General features: G+C 42.7%; 1 protein-coding gene across 9 annotated transcripts in view; it reads right to left on the reverse strand.

Annotated features, from left to right (window-relative positions):
* LOC147710582 (zinc finger protein 618-like) overlaps nucleotides 1–21,677 on the reverse strand; it is a 998,795-nt gene that overhangs the window by 240,530 nt on the left and 736,588 nt on the right. For all 9 annotated transcript variants that reach the window (XM_086921256.1, XM_086921253.1, XM_086921260.1 and 6 more), the window contains one exon: nucleotides 7,945–7,989. In XM_086921256.1, the coding sequence (XP_086777382.1) occupies nucleotides 7,945–7,989 (45 nt within the window). The remainder of the gene's footprint in view (nucleotides 1–7,944; nucleotides 7,990–21,677) is intronic.

Here is a 21,677-nt window from a genome sequence, read left to right on the forward strand (position 1 = left end):
TTAGATAAGTCCTGATGATGATCCCATGCATCCAATAGAGCTTTTAGGGATCGAAACGTCGACACCCAAGAGTGGGTTGACACTCATAATATTTTCTAAAGAAATTTGTGTACATTCCACTCCAGGCGACACTGCCAGTAATCTTTGCATTTTTTGCAGTGCCCTGTCTTTGCTCTCTTTCCTTGCCTGATAATCACCCTCTTTCTCACCCTATATCTATTTCTCCCTTCTTTGTCAGTACGGCACAGGCTTGTGTCTTAAAAATTGTATTGTATATTTGACATTGTTTGTTGGTAATAAACTCCTGCCCCGGCTGGGTCAGGACAACCTGATTTGTATAGCTTCCATTGAGTTTCTATACTACATCTTGTATATGTTGAATAAGCTAGGTTCCATTGTTTTCCATAACAACAGTAGTACCTGAAGCGGCCCCTTTTGAGAAGCAAGTACGGCGGAAACAGGTTAAAGCATGGTTTTCAGCAAGTGAGGAGCTGCGAGAGAGAGATAGAAAGGAAGGGAATACGAGGAAGAAAGAGGGGCGGGAAGCTAAAAGAGGAAGAGCAGGAAATATGGACACTTCAACCACTGATCTTACCTAAATACACCTGCTGGTTATCTAGGGACTCCCACGTGCAACAGAAGCAGGTTGCAGGGTAGGCCAACCAGTCCTTGCCTTGATGTTCCTTACTAAGCCTCTCTCTTCAGCTCCAAACGACAGCACTCCGGGACTACTGCGCGCCATGGCAAATGCAAGGATTCAAAAGTGAACAAAAAACGATGACAGGCCTGCCCCTCGAGAGATCATTGGTCCATTCTCTCTGGGGGCAGGTCAAAAACAAGAAACAGGGCCGTCATAAGTAGAGCATTCACGCTATGAATGATTGACGGCCTGATTGTTACAGACATCTGTGGGCACCACGGAAACCACTGATTCTGCTCACACAAGGGCAAATGTCCCAACTTCTTTTTGCTACCCTAGCCCTTTTGCTGCCCTAGGCAGTTGCCTAGACTTGCCTAATGGTAGAAACGGCCCTGCTCGCTGGGTAAAAGGAGGGTGTAAACGACTGGGCTGTCTTTTTGATCACAATGGCCCTATCGCATCCACACAACTCACGGCTGATTATGACTAATCTACCTTAGACCAATTTCTCCATTCAAGATGCTGCATTTGGTGCTGGGCACATCCATACGCCCCCTGCAAGCAGGCCAATGTTTCCATTCGAAAAGTGGTTATTCCTTAAGAATGACGATAAAAAACTCACCTCTGAAGTTTATTTGTTTATTTCCCGGAGGTTGTGCAGGGTCAGATCTGCCGGTCAAAAGAGGTGGGAGGCAGAAATTGGCCAGCCGCTTTCAGATAAAGAGTGTGAGGATTTTTTTTATGACAAACCACACTGCGCATACCATGGGACAAACTGAAACATTGTAAAAAATGATTTCATACTAGTATTATACTCTCTCCCGAATAATGAAGTGGAATTCTCAGTGTAACGGGCTATGTCGGCTGGGTTGGGGTAGCCTTGGTACCCTACTCCATCTTCTATGGAACTGCTCAAAACTCACTAGATATTGGGATAACATTTTAGACAAAATAGACAAGGCCTTTGACACTACCATCCCTAGGTTCCCTGCCTATACAATACAGGGTCTGCCCAATGCATTAACCTTTCCTCTTCGCTCAATAAAAGGAAGATAGATGGCCCTGGCACTTTATGCCACCCATCGGGTGCTCTTATCTTGTTGGAAATGAGATAGAAACCTCAAGCACACACAGTGGCTCCACCAGTTGTGGTGCCTTCTTAGCATGTAAAGATTGTAAATGGCCACTCTGGGGGATACATTTGATTATACAAAGATTTGTGCCCCTTTTATATCAATACTCTCCTGTGAGTTTCGAGAGCTGACCTGCCCCATCTACCTGCGCATTTTGAAACTGATACCGGACCCCCAGGGGGAGATTGTGCCACCTGGGTGTTTCCCTACGAGTTCTCCCCCTTCTTTCCTGGACTCTTGGCTCGTTCAGAGAGGGGTGGGGTGGGGTGGTAGGGGGGGTTTGTTGTTTTACTTTTGTGCAGTTTAAGGGTTTTATTGATGTTCATTTGTTTGGAAATGGCAGATTTGCTGGCCTAGCAACAGCCTCTTTTCCTGAGGTCTGCACTCTGAGGATACCACGCACTGTTTACTGATTTTCTCCTCATATGATTGTTGGTGGGTTGTAGCTAGCTCCCTCAGCTCTTCTGTTCACGGGGCCGGCCCATGTAGGATTGTAGGCTGCTTGCTGTGAATCTTTATTTTACATAAGCATATACAATTGTTACTTGCTTTGTTTCCTTTGGTGACCCTTAACACAGCCAGCCCACTGGGATGTAGGCTGTATGTTGTGAATTGTTTTCATTATACGCTCTGCTAATAAAAACTGAGTTAATTCTAAAAGGAGCATCAGGGTGCTCACTGAGTTGAAGATTGAGCTGAAAAAGAAACATTAGCTGCTGGAATACAAACACTCCTTGTTGACTGTGGTGTGTTTCAACAGGGACCCCAGGGAGGGCTGGGTCTGTGGAGGTTGAAGATGGGACTTGGTGGCACTTATGGGGTACCCGAAGCTGTGGAGCAGGTAGATAGCTAGCTGAGTGCGGGCCAGGAACTACTGCCTGGTACCTCTCTCGATAAGTCAATCTTAGAGGTAGGTGAAGACGCGAGTGCCTACCCCTCTGCAGGTAGCGGGCACCACTGCTGAGTAATTCACTTACACCCTTAGGACCATAGTGACCACAAAGGAAGTTTCATCTATAGGTAGAGTTGTTCACTAATTATAAAGCAAATATGTTGCCAATGGGCAGGATGGATGAGTATGTGAACGTACGCGTCACTGAGTTTGAGCGCGGTCATGTAATCACCTTGTTGGAACAGAGGGATGACTTCCTGTATGGTAGTCATATTGAAATGTTCTACCTGTATGTACTTGTTGAAAGGCCTGAGGTCGCTGACCATTTTAGGGACGTCAAAGAAGAGAGAGGACACGCTGTTTCCCTGCTGGCACTATCTATACTTCACCTTTCTGAAGAAGCGCTTTGACCTCTTCTCGAGAAAGTTGAGATTGTCTTTGCTGAGGACATGAATTTGTAGTCGGATGTTTGGAGTGGCTGTGAGAACTTCTAGGCAGTAGCTGTGGCCAGCGGTCTGTGGTGATTTCCTCAAAGCGAGAGAGGAAATTGTCTATTCTCCCTCGACAGGTGACAAGAAATTAGGGGAGAAGAGTGGCAAGTCACTATTTGGAAGTGGAAGCTTTCTCACAAGAGCCACATGTGCCCTTGCTTCTATTGCTGCCCCTATATGCACCCTTTTCGTAGACCCTAAAAACCTGCTGCTGATAGAAGGTCTGCTGCTGTCATTGGTAGGTCTGCAACTGATCAGATGAAGTGGGATTGGCTCCTCCCCTTGGTGTTGCTTTCAAAAAGGAACCTGTAGCCATTGGAGTTTTCAGGGTGACTAAAGATATTGAAATCTCCATGTGCTTCTTTATTTTGTCAAGCTGTGGATCAACGAGAACGAGACGATGAGAAAATGTTACTGGACCTTGGGGAGAGTATTTGGCCTAACAGCTAGGGTGGTCGACCTTGAATCTGGGGAACCGGGTTCAAGTCTCAGCAATGACGCTGAACATCTTGGGATTCTGGGCAAATCACTTAATCTCCTCGTGCCCAACAAAAATTAATGTGTCTTCATGTCGTAACTGGTGCTTTGTAAAGCGCTTTGATACACAATACCTTCGGGTCAAGTTTGCGCTATGTAAAACTCTGGAGATGCAGAACCATGCATGCCACCTGAAGGCAACGCTGGTGTTATATGCCTCTGAAGGCTGTGTCCATGGCATCAATCACTTATTTGTTGGCATTTGAGACCCTATTTTCTGTATTTCTCTGGGAGGTGTTTCATTAATTCCTGTATCTCCTTCCACTGGGCATGGTCATATCCAGATAGGAGCCCAATTAACTGGCTATAAGCCACCGGATGGCTCCCCTTACCACTACAATTTTACCCGTTGCATAAATCTTTACTTTCCTTATAGGGTGGCGGGACATTGCCTGTAGTTTGGACAGAGGCTATTTTGGGGGCAGTGTTGATCATCAAGGAGTCAGGGGAACTTGGCTTCTGATATAAATAGGATCGCTAGGAGGGGGTTTATGCTTTTTCTCTGTCCTCAGTGTCACCACCCCAGACTTGGCTAGCTTGTTAAAGTTGTCCTTAAAGTTGTCCAGGGCATAGTTAAGAAAAGGTAGTAATTGCACTTTCCGATCTGATTTGGAAAGTGTTTCCATGATAAAGTCCTCTATGAAATGCATGTCTACATATCTACAATGTGAAATGCTGTGGATCTCTATATGACCTCATGATGGGAAATGGTAACATCTGGCGGGATAGATTCTTCGGGTAATGGGCTAAGTTGTGGTTGCCACATGGGTCGACAATATAATCATCCCACGGGTTGTCAGTGGTTCCTGGATCTAAGGGCTGATCATATAGGTTGACGAGATCATATGGACTGCTCGAGTCTGAAAAGCTGTGACTATAGTGGAGGTGAAAGTGGTGGTGTATGAAAGCATGGTGGTTCAAGGAGGTGGAGCTTGTGGCATAAGTGGAATAAGAGAAAGGTGCTGGTGCCCGTGTACTTCTGTTTCTTCGGTGCTTGTTGGGGAAGGTCCTCGGAGAGAGTTCTCCCTCAAAGGAAGGACTACTACGAAGCAATGTCTCTGATGGCTACGGTCGAGGTAGCTTTGCTAAGATCTTCCCTGTGAAACTGTGGTATTAAAGGATGCTTCTGTCTGGTGTTGAGAGCCTCCTAACGTTTCACTCCAATTCCTTGGATCTGGCTGCTTTTGCCATTGACAGATCTTTGGTGCCGTATTTGGTGGTGTCTTCGACTCTGACTTGGGATGCAAGCATGGACGCACGACTCCTTTAATCAGGGTGGGGCTCAATGACCTGCATGGATCGATGCCCGGGTGGAGACCCTTGGTTGACTCCGATGCCTTTGTCAGGTAGCAACCTGAGCCGGAAGGTGGCTGTGGCCCTCAATGTGGCAGTCTCATCTGCTCCTGGCACAGTGTTCTACCTTGGAGTGGACCTTTGTGTGTAACCCTAGCTTGGTGGTGTGGTTCTCAGACATAGTTGCATACTCATAACCATAGGCCAAATCTTGTTTTGAGGGACTTTGGTGCCAGCTCAATGTCCTCCTCCTCCCTGTGGTCTAAGGTGCTGCAGGAAACAGTCTTCGGACTGGGCGATGCTCTGGCTGCGGAGACGCCAGAAGGGCCGCCCTCTTCAATTTCTTCAGGCCTGAAGTTGTCCTCTTCTCCCAAAGCATCTGGGGTCTTGGAGGATGTCTGTTGGTGTATGACCCTTTACTGACGGCAAGAGGGTGAAGAATTGAGCACTGTCACAGGCTGTGGGATCTCCATGACCTGTAGGCGATCCTGAGGTGACTGGGGGACTTCTGGGGGTCATGGCTGGAGCAACGTTGAAAGGGGGGAATGCTTTGGGCTCACAGAGTGCAAGGTAAGAGCCAAAGGTTTACGATAGGCTGGCTTTGGCTGTGTGGGGTCCCAGTGTCACAAATGGAACTGATGGGGGACCATCTGGTGTCAGTGAACTGAGGGCTGCCTGGACCACACGATAAAGGCGTATCCCTGCCCACGCCCTGAGTGAAGATCACCCTAGGACCTGTTGTAGGGACTGTAGAGGGGAAATTCACTAGAGGATTGTGCAGTGGTGGACAGGCAGTTTTGGCTTAGATGAGGAAAACCTGCTAAGCGATGACAATGTGGTAGGACAAAGGAGTGAAACCCACAGAGGCCAACAGAATCGACAAATACACTGTAACAATGCCGGGGTCGCTGCTGCCACAACAGATCACTGAACAACCCGCAGGCACGCCTGGGCAGAGGTCCATTTCTGCAGAACTCCTGCCTGCGATACAAAGTTGGAAGGGAAAATGGACTCAATGACTATTGAAATCAACCACCTGCGCCAGGAGAGTGGTGGACCGAACTGCAGCTGTTGAGGATGATGTGGACGCTTTCAAAAAGGAAGCCAAGTCACTGCGAGCTATGGTGGAGGGCCTAAAATGTAGCACCACGCATACTAAGGAGCACAAAGAGGATGCAGAGGGCAGGTGGAGGTGTAATAATCTGTGCCTGGTGGGTTTTCCGGAGTGTGCGAAGGGGCCCCCCATGGAGCTCTTCCTGGAGGCCTGGATTACAAAAACCCTCAGTCCTCTATGGCTGTCTAATTTCTTAACGGTGGAAACAGCCCGCATGGCACTAGTGACAGTGCCTAGCCCAGGGGCACTCCCGTGGGCCATGAGAGCTCGCCTTTTTAATTACCAAGAATGTGACGCCATCCTTCACCATGAGAGTACATGCATCCCCCCAAGATATGAAGATAAGTACATTAACATTTATCCTGACTACACTCGTAGGGTTCAGACTTTTCATAACAGATAATTATCTATGAAACAGAAACTGACAGCAACATCAAATACAGCCTGTTATGCCCTGCCTAGATGCGCGTACTGTGAGATGGTCAAGTGCAGTTTTACGAATCCCTGCACAAAGTAATAGCGTGACTGGGCACTCTGTGATAGAAAACAGTGTTGGTACTCCTGGGATACGGGAGCCTCGGATAGGCACGGTGTGTTGCTAGTATAGGTCTAGGTCCTAAGTTCGATGCCTGGATAAAACTGCTTTATACACAACCGATGATGCAAGTGCGTACGGGGTGGCTAGTGTTGGAGGTGTTTCAGCTTCAGCAGGGAACCCGAGAAGGACGCCCAGTGTCCCCTTTACTGTTTGCCCTGGCTTTGGAGCCGGTGGTGTGCAGGTTGCGACAAAGTGTTGCACAGCTGGGGCATACAGGTGGGATAGATGATCCATGTTGTTGTTATATGCAGATTACACCACGGTTTATTTGCATCAGTCAGCCACTTCAGTCCCGATCCCTTACTAAAAATTTTATTGTTAAAAATCTTTTTTGTTCTGTGGTTACAAAAACCACTCAGTTTCACATTGTGGTCCGCTCAGTGTATATTTTAACATGCAAGAAGATGGAAACAAGACCCGAATAAAGGCCAGACACTTCAGCCAACCCCCAATGTGCATAGCCATAGGCTGTGTGCAGTGAGGGTTCGGTGCACAGGAGATTGGTCACAAGGCCAGGAGCCACAAAGGAGGTTGGAGGCATAGCCAGGAGACAGGCCAATCCCTCGAACAGAGAGCCAAACACAGAGGGGGGTTTGGTTATATAGAATGAGAAAGTCTAATATTAAAACACAAAAATCACAAAGACTACTTTAAGGGTAGATTTTGGTTTCTTCTGGGCATAATACTAGCATAAACGTTTGCGAAATTCCCTTTAAACATACTTAATGTGAGTAATGGTTCTGAAATTAAACCAAAAATCCACAATTAAGGTTAGATACAAGAACAAAAACTGGTATCTCCCCATGAACACCATAACTCACTCCTAAATGGACTGCTGATGATCTCACAAATGATGTAACAGATCCCATCACAATAACATAGTTGACATCATGGAAGACATTACATATCAACTCACCACTGATATAACAATGATATGCCTATGGAAAAAATATAATGTCTTTGTTTGGAAATGTGTTACTTATTCAGGATATGTCATTGTTAAGTCCTGTTATTATGTGCCCACAACAATGTATGGAAGTGAGCTAGGCACCAGATCAAGGTTTAGTAGGATTATCGAATCTGCAATTAAAACATTTCTTATAACAGAAGATTCCCAATATAAAAACAATGAAATTATAAACCCATAAGCTTACAATTTAAGTATGATAGACACCACCTCAAATGATTTGGATGCATGAACCCACTAGAACTTTCAAGACAGGAACTGGATATTAAAACTACTTACTTTGTAGTAGAGGAAAAGCATTTGGCATTAAGGGACTGGCAGCTTCTGAAATAAACATAGTAGAATAAAAACATAAAATATTTCCATTCAAAATTTTGAATATAATTTGATTTAGAGTAATTAAATGATTGCAAAGTAGCACTTCTTAAGACACTCCACTCTCATAGTAGTACCTGCCAAAATCCCCCAACACCACTAACATAAATAACATCAACACTTTGAATGGTGCACTATCCGATACAGTTAAAAGAGATCCAGCAATAAAGACATTATTTTAATATTGACAGATAACCTTAAAACAAAAATAGATGCTAGACAAATGGTTTTAAGAATTTGAATTAACCAAAAGTGAACCGAAACAAATACTGAAAAATAATTAAAGTGGTCTACAAGGCTTGCCAAATATTTAACACAAGATTAAAGCCAACGTTACTGTCTAAGGATACATTTCTTTACAAAGTCCTAATGCAAATTGGGGTCTTTAGTTCACAAGAATTTGTTTTTTCTCACACATTCCCGGATTGGCAGTGTTCAGTTTATTTCGATAAATACATTTTCTAGCAGCTTCCTCCATTTTTCGTTTAGTGCTACCGTCTAAGGTGCAATAGCTGATCTCTAAATCTATTATTTGCTATGTTTACATTTCTTGTATAATGAGAGGAGCAGAGGACTGACTCATCAGAAACTAGAGGTTCCAATGTGCTAAACAGGCAGTTTATTTTCAGAAATCGGTTAAATAGTGCTAAATCCTGTTGGTTTTCTAGGGCAGGAGGAAGACCAATCCACAGTCTTGCAGTGCAAAGTGAAAAGGCACACCACCCCGTGTAGAGATCTTTACTTTTAGACTCTAAACCTGATTTTGGCTTACACAGCACCGAGATTTTGATGGAAGCTATGGCGCTGACTACCAACGGCGTATAGCTTCAGACAGGATAACCAAATCATTGAAGGAAAGTTATATACTTGCCTTCAAAGTTCTACATCACAGGAATCTTTACCCATGAAATCTGAGTGCGACTCCAGAACAATTCTAGAAGAGAAAAAGCTCTCCTATGCCATTAATGGCATATTATTTCTTTTGGCTTTTTACCTGTTCAGTTTCAACTAAAATTTGATTACACTAACTACAGATCTAAAACCCATTAAGGCAGATATAAAGTAGTATTTATCCATAAACAAAAACAAATTTATTTTAAGAGCTTTGGCTGCCTATGCCTTCTTGGAGAGCACAGCTCCAACAACTCTGAGAGAACTGATTCTGATGTTGCAATCGGGAATCATTCATTTTATTTTATTTGCTATGTACCTGAAAAGCACTATATTAAATTCTACAAATTAACATAAGAGTCCCAAAATCTATAAATAGTCAAAAACTAACTCAAATATATGCATTACATAAAAGGTTGCTATATTAGCTGAAAAATTACAAATCATAACTAACCTATTACTATCAGTATCAGATATCTACAAAATTATTCCATAATGGTGAACTAGGCTTACAGATAAGTAAGTATATTTTCCATCACATTCAGGTGATTTTATGAATGTTCATGAAAACTGGATAGAATAGCTGGCTCCAGTGTATGGAATAATTACAGGTGCTTTTGGTGGGACATAATCTGCTGATATCTTTTTCTTGGTTTTACATTCTGCAATAGGAATATATGCAGAAGTGCCCTACAAATGTGTGAAATGATCTCTGTGTATTTATTTGGAAAAGTTCTAATACAAGAATATTTCTAAGAAGGGCTGCAGTTGTTGATTTCTCATTAGTTGAAAAGGATTTATCGGTCATCCACGAAAAAAACCTGTTACAAAGATTATCGAACAAGCAATGCATTGTTTGGAAGAAGTCCATTATGTGTGAATGGGGCACAATGAACAGATAGCTGGTTACATTTCCTATTGTTTTATTTTGACATCTTGCATATGAAGACATTTTTGCTTTGGCCTGCAGATTACAGGGAACGAGTTGCCACAGATGAAAAAGTTACTTACCTTTGACAACACTCTTTCTGATGGATGCCCTACCTAAACACAAATTCCTCGCCTTGTGAATCCTAAGCACCAGACTGGATGTGGAACCTTGCAATAGCTCCCGCATGTAGGCAGGCAGCGTCATTGGGATCTGCACCACCTCTTGACGTGATGACACAAAATCTCATAAAGGCACCACCCATGTACACGGAGGTCAGTACTTCCAATGTTTTCTAAATCTCTAGACATGGTGCGACTGAGAATCGAAGATTGATAGTGTGCCAGATATAACTTTGAAATTTTTTTAGGGCTCGCAGAGAGACCTATTGCAGTCAAACCAGAAAGCTGAGGATTTGTAGAAGTGCACATGCTCGTGAACGCGCTTCTATCCCCCTGCCTTGCTCTTCAAAGGCTCCCCTTACCATTTGCTCCTGCTTCCCCAACCACTGCTTCACACTTCACGGCCGCCAGGCCGTGACTCGCATTTCTGCCCAGCCCCCCTCCCAGCGCTGCCTTGTTTTCACAGCCGGCCTCCGAGAGCTTCAAAGGGATCTGCTTCCCCGCCCTGCTTCACACTTCGTGGCGGCCGTGACTCGCATTTTTTTTTGTTGCTCTAAGACATGCCTGCAGCTGCCGCTGCACTCACTGCTCGGTCAATGAGGTGTAAAAATATAACGGCAGGAATATAATACAAATACTTAAATGCTTTCGCACACACACACACAGACCTACCCGCCCTCCCACCTTCAGCCTCTTCCTCACACTGCCTTCTTTCTCGCTTTGAATTTCAGCCTAATCCTTTTGAAAAATGATACACTCAGAACCACTCTTTGACTGGTCTTGTTAAATTCTTGTTTTCCACTGGTGAGGCCACTTCCTGCTCAGCGATCCCACAGTGCGTCACTCGTCCCTGCCAAGCAGCTGGTTTATGAGGAGGTTACAGGATGGTACTTTGGGCGGGACACATTTTAACTGCGTGTGAATCACCATAAACATTGACGTTTATGTTCCCTGCGTGCACTGCTCGTAGGTCATCGTTTACAGATCAGTGTTAAACGCCTAGAGTAAGAGCATAAAGTGGTGCTCACGTTATCGTTTGGTAGTAAAATTTCAGAAGACAAAAATAGAAACGAGGCACAGCAACATCCTCCCCACATGCTTTCCTTTTTTTTTTTACTACGTCATCACCACCAGGTCTTTGTCAGGAGCAATGCAAAAAAGTTCAATTGTACCACGACACTGGCGTAGTAAAACCACATCACCATAGTGGTGGTGATTCTGATGAAGTTTGGTTGGCAACAGAAAAGATGTATTTTACTCGGTAAAGCCATTTTCTATTAAGCCGGGCAATATATACGATGCAGTCAATATTCACGCATTTGTGCACATCAGATCTAAATGCCAAAACGACAACATTTCGAAAGCAATGGAAACTGAAATAGCAGTTTGAGTTCCGAAAAATACAAGACCATTCTTCTTTGAAAAAATAATCACTTTATTTGAACTTCACGCATCTAGAACGGAAGAAAGGATGCAGACATTCCAACATTTTTGACACATAAGATATTCCCAACAGGCTCACATTGCGTGCTCAGCACTCACTGTGCCCGCCCGCTCAGAAAGCACAAAACTGTCAGATAAGACGCTTTGCCTATGTGCAGAAACTAAGATCTGAACTCAGGTTTTGTGCCTTTGAAGCCAGAGGCCACGTGTCCGCCTCCTTTTGTTTGGTTACAGTGATTAACATCTTAGAATTCATTTATATTAGTAGCATAACACAGGTGCTCGAGGGGACGCATTGAAACCTTGAATCAATATTAAAATTGCACACAGTAAATTCCTCGAATACGGGATGTTTACTGTCGCCCTCTATCTATCTATCTATCTATCTATCTATCTATCTATCTATCTATCTATCTATCTATCTATCCCCCTCACTCTATCTATCTATCCTCCTCACTCTATCTATCTATCGCACCACCACAGCATCACTCAGGGGCACCACAACATCACTATGCGCTACCACAGCATCACTGAACGCTACAGCATCACTCGTCACCACCACAACATCACTCAGCGCCACCACAGCATCAATCTGTGCAACCATTCAACAACAACTGGTTCAAATATGTTCTCTCAATGTTTCAAGCTTCATTACAAATGTTGCAAAAAGATGTTAATATTTCACTTCTGTTCCTTGATTTTCGGCACAATAAAATACACTGAACATAATCTTTACAAAAGTTATTTACAAAAGTTTAAGCTATTGCCATTATAAATTTGTAATATCAATACATCTAAGTCACGTAAATACAACACATATTGCCTTACAAATGCTACAGGTGCCACATTTGCAAAAGTTAAAACTGTTGGCATTGTAAATGATAAAGCTATTAATTTCGCTATTTTCAAAACCAACACATAAATAAAAAATGTGTAATTTACAATACCAATAGCTCAAACTTTCCTAATGCGAGACCTACTGCATTGCAAATGCTTGTATTATGAAAAGGCTACTCAACAAAACAGGGAAGAGGGAGAATGGTGAGGAATATGAAGGTAGAGCATCCACCAGAAAAAGGGTTACCAAATGTAAGTAATTTGTTCTTCTGCTGGATACTTCTAATTGCAGAATCATCACCTTGTGATTTGATACCAAGGCATTACCTCCGAAAAAGACACAAGTAGTGAAGCATGTATTTTACAATACAATGTCCTGCAGGACTGAGCGGGCAACATAGCCCACAATGCAGACCTAAAAGTCAATGCCTGCCAAAGTGTGAATGGATGCCCATTAAACAGCCTGGCATAGGAACAACTCTTGGGAAGGTGTTGTAGTAGCCTTGGCTCAGGTTCTATGAGCCAGAAAGCCCAACAATCCATCTCAACAAGGTCTGTTTCTGCACTGCATTCCCTTTCTTTGCACTGGCAAACCCAATGTAATGCTGATGATCCAGACAGTGTTCCCTAGCCTTCTCAATATGGCTGTTTAGGGCCCAGTTTAGGATTCAGCCAGAGAAGCCTCTCCTCCACCTAAGAGATGTGGCAGACAGAAAAATGCAGGACAATGACAGACTGACCACATAGAAGGGAGACCTCACCTTTTGGGAGAAAGAGCGCTGGAGCATAGTATATAGCCACCGCACCAAAAGCGCCTGCAGCTCACTGATGCATCACACAGAAGTGACTGCAGTAAGGAAAATGCGATCATGCTCAGAGTGCAACTATGCATGGCTCAAAGGGCACACATCAAAAATTAAGAACCAAATAAAGGTCAGGAGGAGGCATAACAAAAGGGGCAGGCAGAAAAAAAAGTCCTTCCAGAAAATAAATCACACCAGGTGATTTGAAGAGAAAAAGCTGATTAGGCGAATGCAGAAAACACTAAATCGAAAGATGGGTTACCCGTAACTGTGCACATAGCAAGGCCTTGCAGGGCTTAAAACAAAATAATTAACAGGGGTACGTCAGCATAGCAGTCTTTTTGCCAGGTCAAAAATGTATGGGCAGAATAGATAGACTTTGTGGAAGTGTGGTGAGTTAGCAAACCACATCCACAGCTCAAAACCCCCCAGCTGTTTCTGCTCACTTTTCGTGCATACAGACAGATTGTGAATGTTTGAAGTAGAACCCTGTCCTGTTGATTGGACAGCAGATCATCCAGTAGAGATAATGAAAGAGGAGTGCATAGGCTTAAGTTCTGCTTGTCGGAATTTTGGTGCTATCATGATGAGCGTCTTAGTCTGTCCTGCCCTTTATTAGGACCTATGGATTCAGGAACAACAGAGGGAACACATACAGGAGGCCAGAGTCCACCCAATACATCTCCAAAAGAACATCAAAGAGGAAATTCCAAGCTGCAGATGGTTTGAGAATACACATTCTCTGAGATTGCGAACAGATCTAACATGGGCATGCTAATAATCATAGGGGAATGAATGACTAGTGGCAAAGAACCAGAGTCTCACATGTGTTGTAACGGAGACCCTCAGCCACACTAACACAGTGCGCAGTATAATTTTTCTCTACGACCCGATGATGACAGTATCCCCCTGACCACACGAGCAATCACTTGAGTGTTCCGTTCTCCAAGTGATTCACCAACCTCCACCAGGAGGGAGACTGTGTGTGGTTCGCAGTCGTGAAGCGTGATTAAGAACGTATCCGGTCCTATTTAAGGAAACTTTATTAGGTCAGGGCAGGGACATGATTAAAAGAAAAAGCGGTGCGTAAGTGGAATGGTCCACTGCACCCAGTGAATGGTCGACATGTTTCGGCCTAAGAATTGCTCTTACGAGTCAGGTTGCCTTCTTCAGGACTGTAGGGTTTAAGGTGGTCTTCAAATTTTGGAACAACTTTGTTATGGTTCACTTACTCTTCTTTGTAAGTGAGCTCAAGGGTTCACAGTTTATGTTTTCATAGGTGCAGTCTTCACGTATAACTTGACAAAATAGGAAGAAAATTCATAATGGGGTACAAAACCTGGTGTTTTGTACAGTGTATTATACAGTGTTACAGTTCCTTCCAAAAAGATCCCAGGTGGCGACACACTATTGAATACTCTATAGGTATTTACAGGTGTGTAGGGGGTTAAGGCACGAGCAGATAGGGCAGGGGATTTTATATACATGTGTGTGCACCAGATCACAAAGATAAGGTTCCTTTTCTGGGTGAGAGAAAAGATTCCTACTACATTGATAGTTGTAAAATGTAGATAGTACTTCACTAGTTTGTAATATCACAGTTAATATATAGCAGGAAAAGATTGTAGTGTAGTTCCTATTTTCCCAATAGGCCCTGCGCATTGGAATAACATAAACAGTAGTATTGACGTAGAAGTGCGGATCTTCCAGGCCTCTACTGACTATGCTAAATTTAATTGGGTTTGTTACCAACTAGCTCAGAGGTCACTGGAAACTTTCTTGACTGAAATAGGAAGTGATCAGCTTCCCTGGCACAGACAAGAAGGGATTCAGTTTTCCAACAACCGTGCAACATGACAACTTTGCACCTCAGATCAAGAGTCAATCTCTAGGGTCGTGTGAAACAATAGACAGTTATTTTACTCAGTCAGGTTAGTGCAGATTACTTTCACAATATGTAGAGAATAGAGAGACGGGCGTTTGTCAATAAAGGGTTAACATTTATTGAACAGTCTTTCTTCTCGTACAAGAGAAATGAATTGCCACAATTGCAAGACTTGTTATTATAAAAAGTACGTACAGTAAGATAAGTATTGTGAAATAATACTGTAAAAGCATTGATATGGTTTCTTAGCCATACAATGGTTTAAAATTAATAAAACATATATACATTCATATATGCATTAGGCTAAAATACTCAACTGGTGCTTCTAACTACGCCTACCCCAGTGTACCTGACCTAAGCCTAATACTTGGGAGGGGAGTAAGTAAGTAGCTTTAAGTTAAGTTGGTTTTGCCAAGGTTTGCTTCAAGAATTCTCTCTCAAGGGTTTAGTCAACACCATACCTCTGGAATAGAATTATGGAGGTCTGGTATCTCCCTCAGGGCTCGATATCCCAGTCACCCGCAAGGGTAGACCAGAAACGCTGGAGCTGGATTTCTCTGCAGGAGAAAGGCAGCGTCTCGTCTTCAGCGCGTCGAGGAGGAGAAGGAGGGGGGACAGCGTCCGCGGGCAGCTTGCATCTGCTGGGCTCTTGCAGAGGGACGGCTGTTCAGCTCCTAAGTTCACCACACCATCGTTCGCTAGTTAGCAGAGATAGCAGTAGCGATAGCAGCTATGATATCTTCAGCATAACAGCAGCTTCAGGCGACGGGCAACAGGGGTTGCTTCACCAACAGCAACGAGACAGCAGCCAGCGTTTGCTTAAGGCAACATTGGTAGTATTTATACCTGAAAGGTGCCTTGTTTGACGTAAGTTTGCTGGACATAAGACGTCAATATAGATGTCACTAAGAAGTGATCGTCTATCAGTGCTCATTAGAGTTCTATTACTAATCAAAACACAGCAAGTGGGGATTTCCAGGTTTGCTGAGTTTTTATCTTGTTGAAGAACTCGGAGTGTTAATCTAGGAATCTCAGATAGTGACTTCTGCTATGTCATTGCACTAATTGGTTGCAAAGGAAGTGGCAGAGAAAACTATTCTGAAATGTAGCTCTGTTCGTGTGAGGCCAGAGATGAGTTACTGAATATCGCACTTGAACGGTTATGCCAATATAGGGAATAAATGGATTTATAGCCGAATAGGGGCATAAGGTCACAGTATCGATCAGGATCCTAGATAAGCACGCAACAAGATCTTTTATAATGGCAATTGTTGCAATTTCCATGATTTTGTGTTTGTAGCAAAATGCGGAAAGTTTAGACATGGTTGTCTTCCATTTCCACCTTGATGTCAGTTATTTTTCAGTAAAAGGGTGCCCTCTTGTGGTGGAAAGGAGGATATATCTTAATCATTGTTCAGATTAATTTATGAAGATCGTTTTTTAGGTCGACCCTAGAGCAGCGCATGCGCTGCTTGCTCGACTTTTAGTAAGGTCACAGTATCGATCAGGATCCTAGATAAGCACGCAACACCCACTCCACGGGTTCATGTCCATCAAATTACTAAAACTAGAGCAATAAGATGCATGTGTAACATTGCCCACCCCAAAATACATAAATGCATTTGAAATAGGCGTATATTGTAATATGTGAAATTTTAGGTACTGTACGTTTTTGAAGCATAGAAATCATTCAAAAATTATAGCATATGAAATCAATGAACGATTATGCAAAAAGAGTTACACATGAAATATCTCTGAAACAGAAGAAGGGCGAGATAAATCATCACATATAAATGCATTGCAATAAAGGTGCTAGAGGTTGGTGTAAGGTTATTATGTCTCTAGATGTGTGTAGAAAATAGAAGTTGAAGCTTCTGTTATCTAAGAATAGTTTTTACTTTAAGCAAAGAATTGTTCGTGCCAAAAAAGGGTCAATATTAAAAAGTGTTCAATCCCAAAAAATTAATGCTTGAACCGAGAAAATAGAGTTCCAACGCTTTTAGAAGTTTTTGTTGTTCAAAACTGAAGGCCGAATTCAGAGTTCATGGGAACGCTGTGTGTCGGAAAGCTTCTCCAAAGTTATTGTTTCTGTTCGGGTGAGAACATCATATCAGACAGGCTCTCAAAGAATTGGTCTACAAAATCAGGAGACAGTTCGACCAAATTCGATAGTGCTGTAACTTGGCAGGTGTGAGAATGATTGCTGTCATCATAGTCAGGATCAGCAATGCTCACAGAAGGTCGTACCTGGGTGATGTTGCTTTTGTCACTCGCTCCACTGTTACCACCTAGTCGTAGCACAGGAGTCTCAACGAATGCCGTCATCAGGATTGGTAGCCGCTGGGGACAATACAATGCGTGAGCCATTATCGGACTGAGCAAAGTATCGACGTCCATTGGTACTGCTGATGGAAGTGAAAGACAGATGTCCAACACGCACTCATCTCCGCATAGCATACATCGAAGTACTGGTAAGATACAGTTCTGCCATATAGGTCTGAATGAAAGGAACCAGGTCATGTTTAGATCTCTCAGCCTGGCCAATCCAAGGACTCTAGTTATTCTGTCCCGGTAGCGCATTGCTAGGATTGTCTCTTCCATTCCCATGGGAGCTATGTCTGAGCTTTGGCTTGCCATAACGAAGCAGGATGGCCAAAAATAAAATCACTGCTACGAGTCCCAAAAATAAGGGTATGCCGCCAAAAACAGAGTGGACAAAATTTGGAACGATTCCCAGAATTGCTTGAAATGGTGTTAGCAGTCCCGTAAAAATCGTCTTAAATATGCCTAGGATGCCTGTGGCACTAGACATGTTAAGGAGTTGGCTAAGCATTTCTACGAAATGCACGGGGCAATTTGTTGATAAAAGTTCATGAACCTCTGTAGCTGTCCTTGCAACTAGAAGATCATACGTCTCTTTTGATGACGTTATGGGCACTGTTGTCTGCAAAAGCACAGACTTCATTTTGCTTAAAGTATCAATTCGTATAGAATAGAGATTCAGACGAGGCCAGATGGGAGTCTCTGTGTCTACAGGCCCGCTCCGAAACAATGCCTGCATACAGCATTTGACCATGGATGTTACTCTTACAAGATAACTTTTCCCTGGAACAAGGCCACAACATCTGTGATCCGTTCTAAGAATGTAACTCCCGTTAGCAAGTTGCATAAAGAAGGGCTCTATCTGAGTTGCAGGTGTGACAAGCTGGTGGCATGAAGGTTGTTAGAATTTCCATCACAAGCTCTGTGTAAATTAATACCCTGGCACAAAAGTATACCGCTTAGTGAATGTTTACAATTTTCACCACTAAGAAATACATTTTTGTCGCTGTCACTATAGCATGAATGTGTGTATGGTAATTTCCATTCTGATTTTACATATCCTTTACCCAATCGTTCATACTGGCCAGTAGGTATGTATTCAAGGCACTTTTTAAATCGGAAAGTTGTTATCGGAATAGTGATAATTCCGTGTATTATCCATTCAATGACAGGACTATCACCGCTGATCTGGGAAATCTGGTGGACTTAAATATCGCTCCTATCATTTCGAAAGCGAAGAAGGATTTGAATAGGGTACATAATTTGCACATGTCCATAGTTGGCAGGGTAAATTTTATCAAAATGAATCTCCTCCCGAAATTTCTATATTTATTTAGAACTATCCCTCTATTTTTTAGTCCACTTCTGTTTAGCAGAATAGAGCTCATAATAAACCGGTTTATCTGGTCACAGGGTAAAACAAGAAGGGCACTAAAATTTATGGCATTACCAAGAGAGAGGGGGGGTGGGCACTACCGGATCTGAGACTCTATTATTGGGCTGCAGTGCTGCAGCAAATAACGGGCCTCACCGGTGGGGCGGAGATGGAAGTAGAATTCTACACCGGCTCATTAGAGATTTTCAGCTTGATTTTAGGCGAGGAGGCACAGAATGTGTTCTTGAGATACACTGAACCGAGCTACTTTAAGAGGACAAGATTCAAGACTCTGGAGGCAGCTTATAAGGTGTGGAAGGCGTTTAAAAAGAGTTTTGGGCTGGGCAGATATCATGCATATACTAGGTTAGGGAATGACCCCACATTACCCCCAGAGATCTTTGCTGATACTGTTTTCAAGGAATGGGGACGGTTAGGAGTAAAAAGAATGGGGGATTTGATAGGCCCGTTAGGAGTTCGCCAATTCTCAGAGATACAGAGAAAATTTGGGATCAGTACAAGAATGTTTTTTAAGTATCTACAGATAAGAAGCTTATTGGCTGGAAAGAGAGGAGGCCCTTTAGGATTTGGAGATAATATAATACTACAATTAATAGAAGGGGGGCATGGCTGCACGATAAAAAAACTTTATGCCGAACTTATAGCACATAGGGGAGACGACTTGGGTAAATTTGAAGCAAAATGGATGGATGCGTTAGGGATTACGGAGGGAATCTTTGAAAAGTCATTACAGATGGGACATGAGGTTCTCCGCTCTTCTTCATTGCAAGCCCAGCACTATAAGACCTTGTACAAGTTATACTATACTCCAGCCAGAATTGCACAGTGGGGGGGTACACAAGGGATAACATGTCCAAGATGCGATAGCCAGGAGGGAGACATAGTGCACATGTTTTGCGAATGCCCCAACCTGGCTTCCCTGATAAAACAAACTGAAGGGTTTTTAGATAGATCTCTGAATTGTAAGTTAACGATGACACCCGAAGTAATATTAATGGGATTGGATGGTACTGGAGAGCAACCACAGCTGGAGAACTTTCTGTTTGTAGCTATGGCCGTATTTCGTCTATGTATAGCTTCGGCATGGCGAGATAAGCTCGCCACCACTATGCAGCAATGGTTGGCCAGGCTTTTGTATATATACAACATGGAAAAAGCGCTATATGGTAGAAAAGGAAAGAAGGGCAGATCCCTTGGTCTTCAGATTTGGAAACCAATAACAGACTGGAAGAATAGGGTGGCAGGAAACACAGAACTTCTATAGGGTTCTCAGGCGGGCGTGCAATGTAAATCAGGAATATTAACTACGCTGCATTCATGGGGTTATGTTTATTATTTGATCCTCTTTCCACGTTTTTTTTTTTCTTTTCCAGCTGTTTTGATTGATGCTCTTGGTTACCTATTATAATTTGCTAGGTTGAGATATTGTAACCTGAGATGCAGAAATGTCCTAGAAAATCGAAACTTGATTGCATTTTTTTTGCTTTCGTCATGTCCTGTGCAGGGGGGGGGGGGAGGATTTAGGGGAACAAATGCTGTAAAACATTTTAAATAAAATAAAAAATAAAAAAAGGAAAGTTGTTATCGGAATAGTGATAATTCCGTGTATTATCCATTCAATGACAGGACTTTCTGACATTGTCAATGGTAATCTCTCAAGTTTTTCGATGCTCAGGATTGTATAGTGTGCTCCTTTCTGTGCCAAACTGATTTGTTTATCAGTAAGGTTAAAAATGGAAAATAATGACGTTGTGTTGATAAAACGCCAAGGCACATAGCCTGAACGAAGATTTTGCAGCGTCCAGCCCAATTGTATAATAGAACGTAATTGTGACTGGCCATGTTGTAACATTAGCAAGTCTCTGTCTATTATGTCAAAGGCAGAAGATACAATATTGTCCAACGAATACATTCTGGAGGACAGTCATTAACCCATTGTCCACTACAGAAAGTGATTTTTCCAAATTAATACGATCAATTTCTCGTATTTTTTCTGCTGTTTCAATTTGTGTGACTTTCCAAGCCTCGTTGTACGCAGCTTAGATACTGGTCGCTATGAACCGCTTTTGACGCTGTTTGCGTGGTCCAAGAATGAAATCGCTCAAATCAGCACCATCTTTTAGTAAAGACAAGTGTTGCTTAATTTCAGCCAGTGTGGATGATGTTAGCCATTCGAGGCAGAGTTTCCCTACACTATATGTTGTTACTATCCCTGGATGTTGTCTCTGGGAGTATCTAGGGTCTTGTCTGGTCATTTTTAACCCCTGTGTTTTGTTCAGGAATCTATCTTGACAGCTGTTTGTGTCAGTAGGCCAGATTAACCCCTTTTTCCAATCAGGATGTGTTCTGTTAAAATGTAAAATTTGTGAGACGTCTAACTCAATATCTGTAGTTGTATTTTCAGGTTTTGGCTTTGGAATAGACGGTTTGTTTAAGTCTTTGATCTTAGCTAGGCCAAGACAGGATGTTTGGTGAATTGTGTCATTTAAAAACATCATTTGTTCTGGTATCATGCAGGTTCTGAATAGTGCTTCAAGGCCTTGTACCTGCCAATCTTTTGTACCCCAAATTGTTTTCGTTTCAACGTGATTTTTCCAATAATCAAAACCAAATGTCATCATTTTGTCATAAAATGCTTCTGAATATATTAATTTAGTGTTTGTCAGCATTGTTTTTATACCTGTTTTATCTAACAGTTTGTAATAAAACGTTTCTGCATCACTGGTGTTAAACCCTGAGAAGTATTTGAATTTCTCAAAAAATGCTTAGAACTGCTTTTAGGCGGTGTAGCACAATGTTCCCATTGATTATACATAAAAACATTTCTAGGCTGTGCAGATTTATGCAAATAATGATCACCATAATGTGTGTAGCAGAATAATTGCTCATAACTAGATGAACCTTGTAAATAATCATGTTCTGTGAATCTAGCTGACATTACTAAATCAGACATCATGTCATTAATACTGTTAAAGTCCCAATCATCAGAGAATGTACTAGGTTTTACAAA

The sequence above is a fragment of the Lissotriton vulgaris genome, chromosome 5 (assembly GCF_964263255.1).
Source record: "Lissotriton vulgaris chromosome 5, aLisVul1.2, whole genome shotgun sequence".
In the NCBI taxonomy this organism is placed as follows: Eukaryota; Metazoa; Chordata; class Amphibia; order Caudata; family Salamandridae; genus Lissotriton; species Lissotriton vulgaris.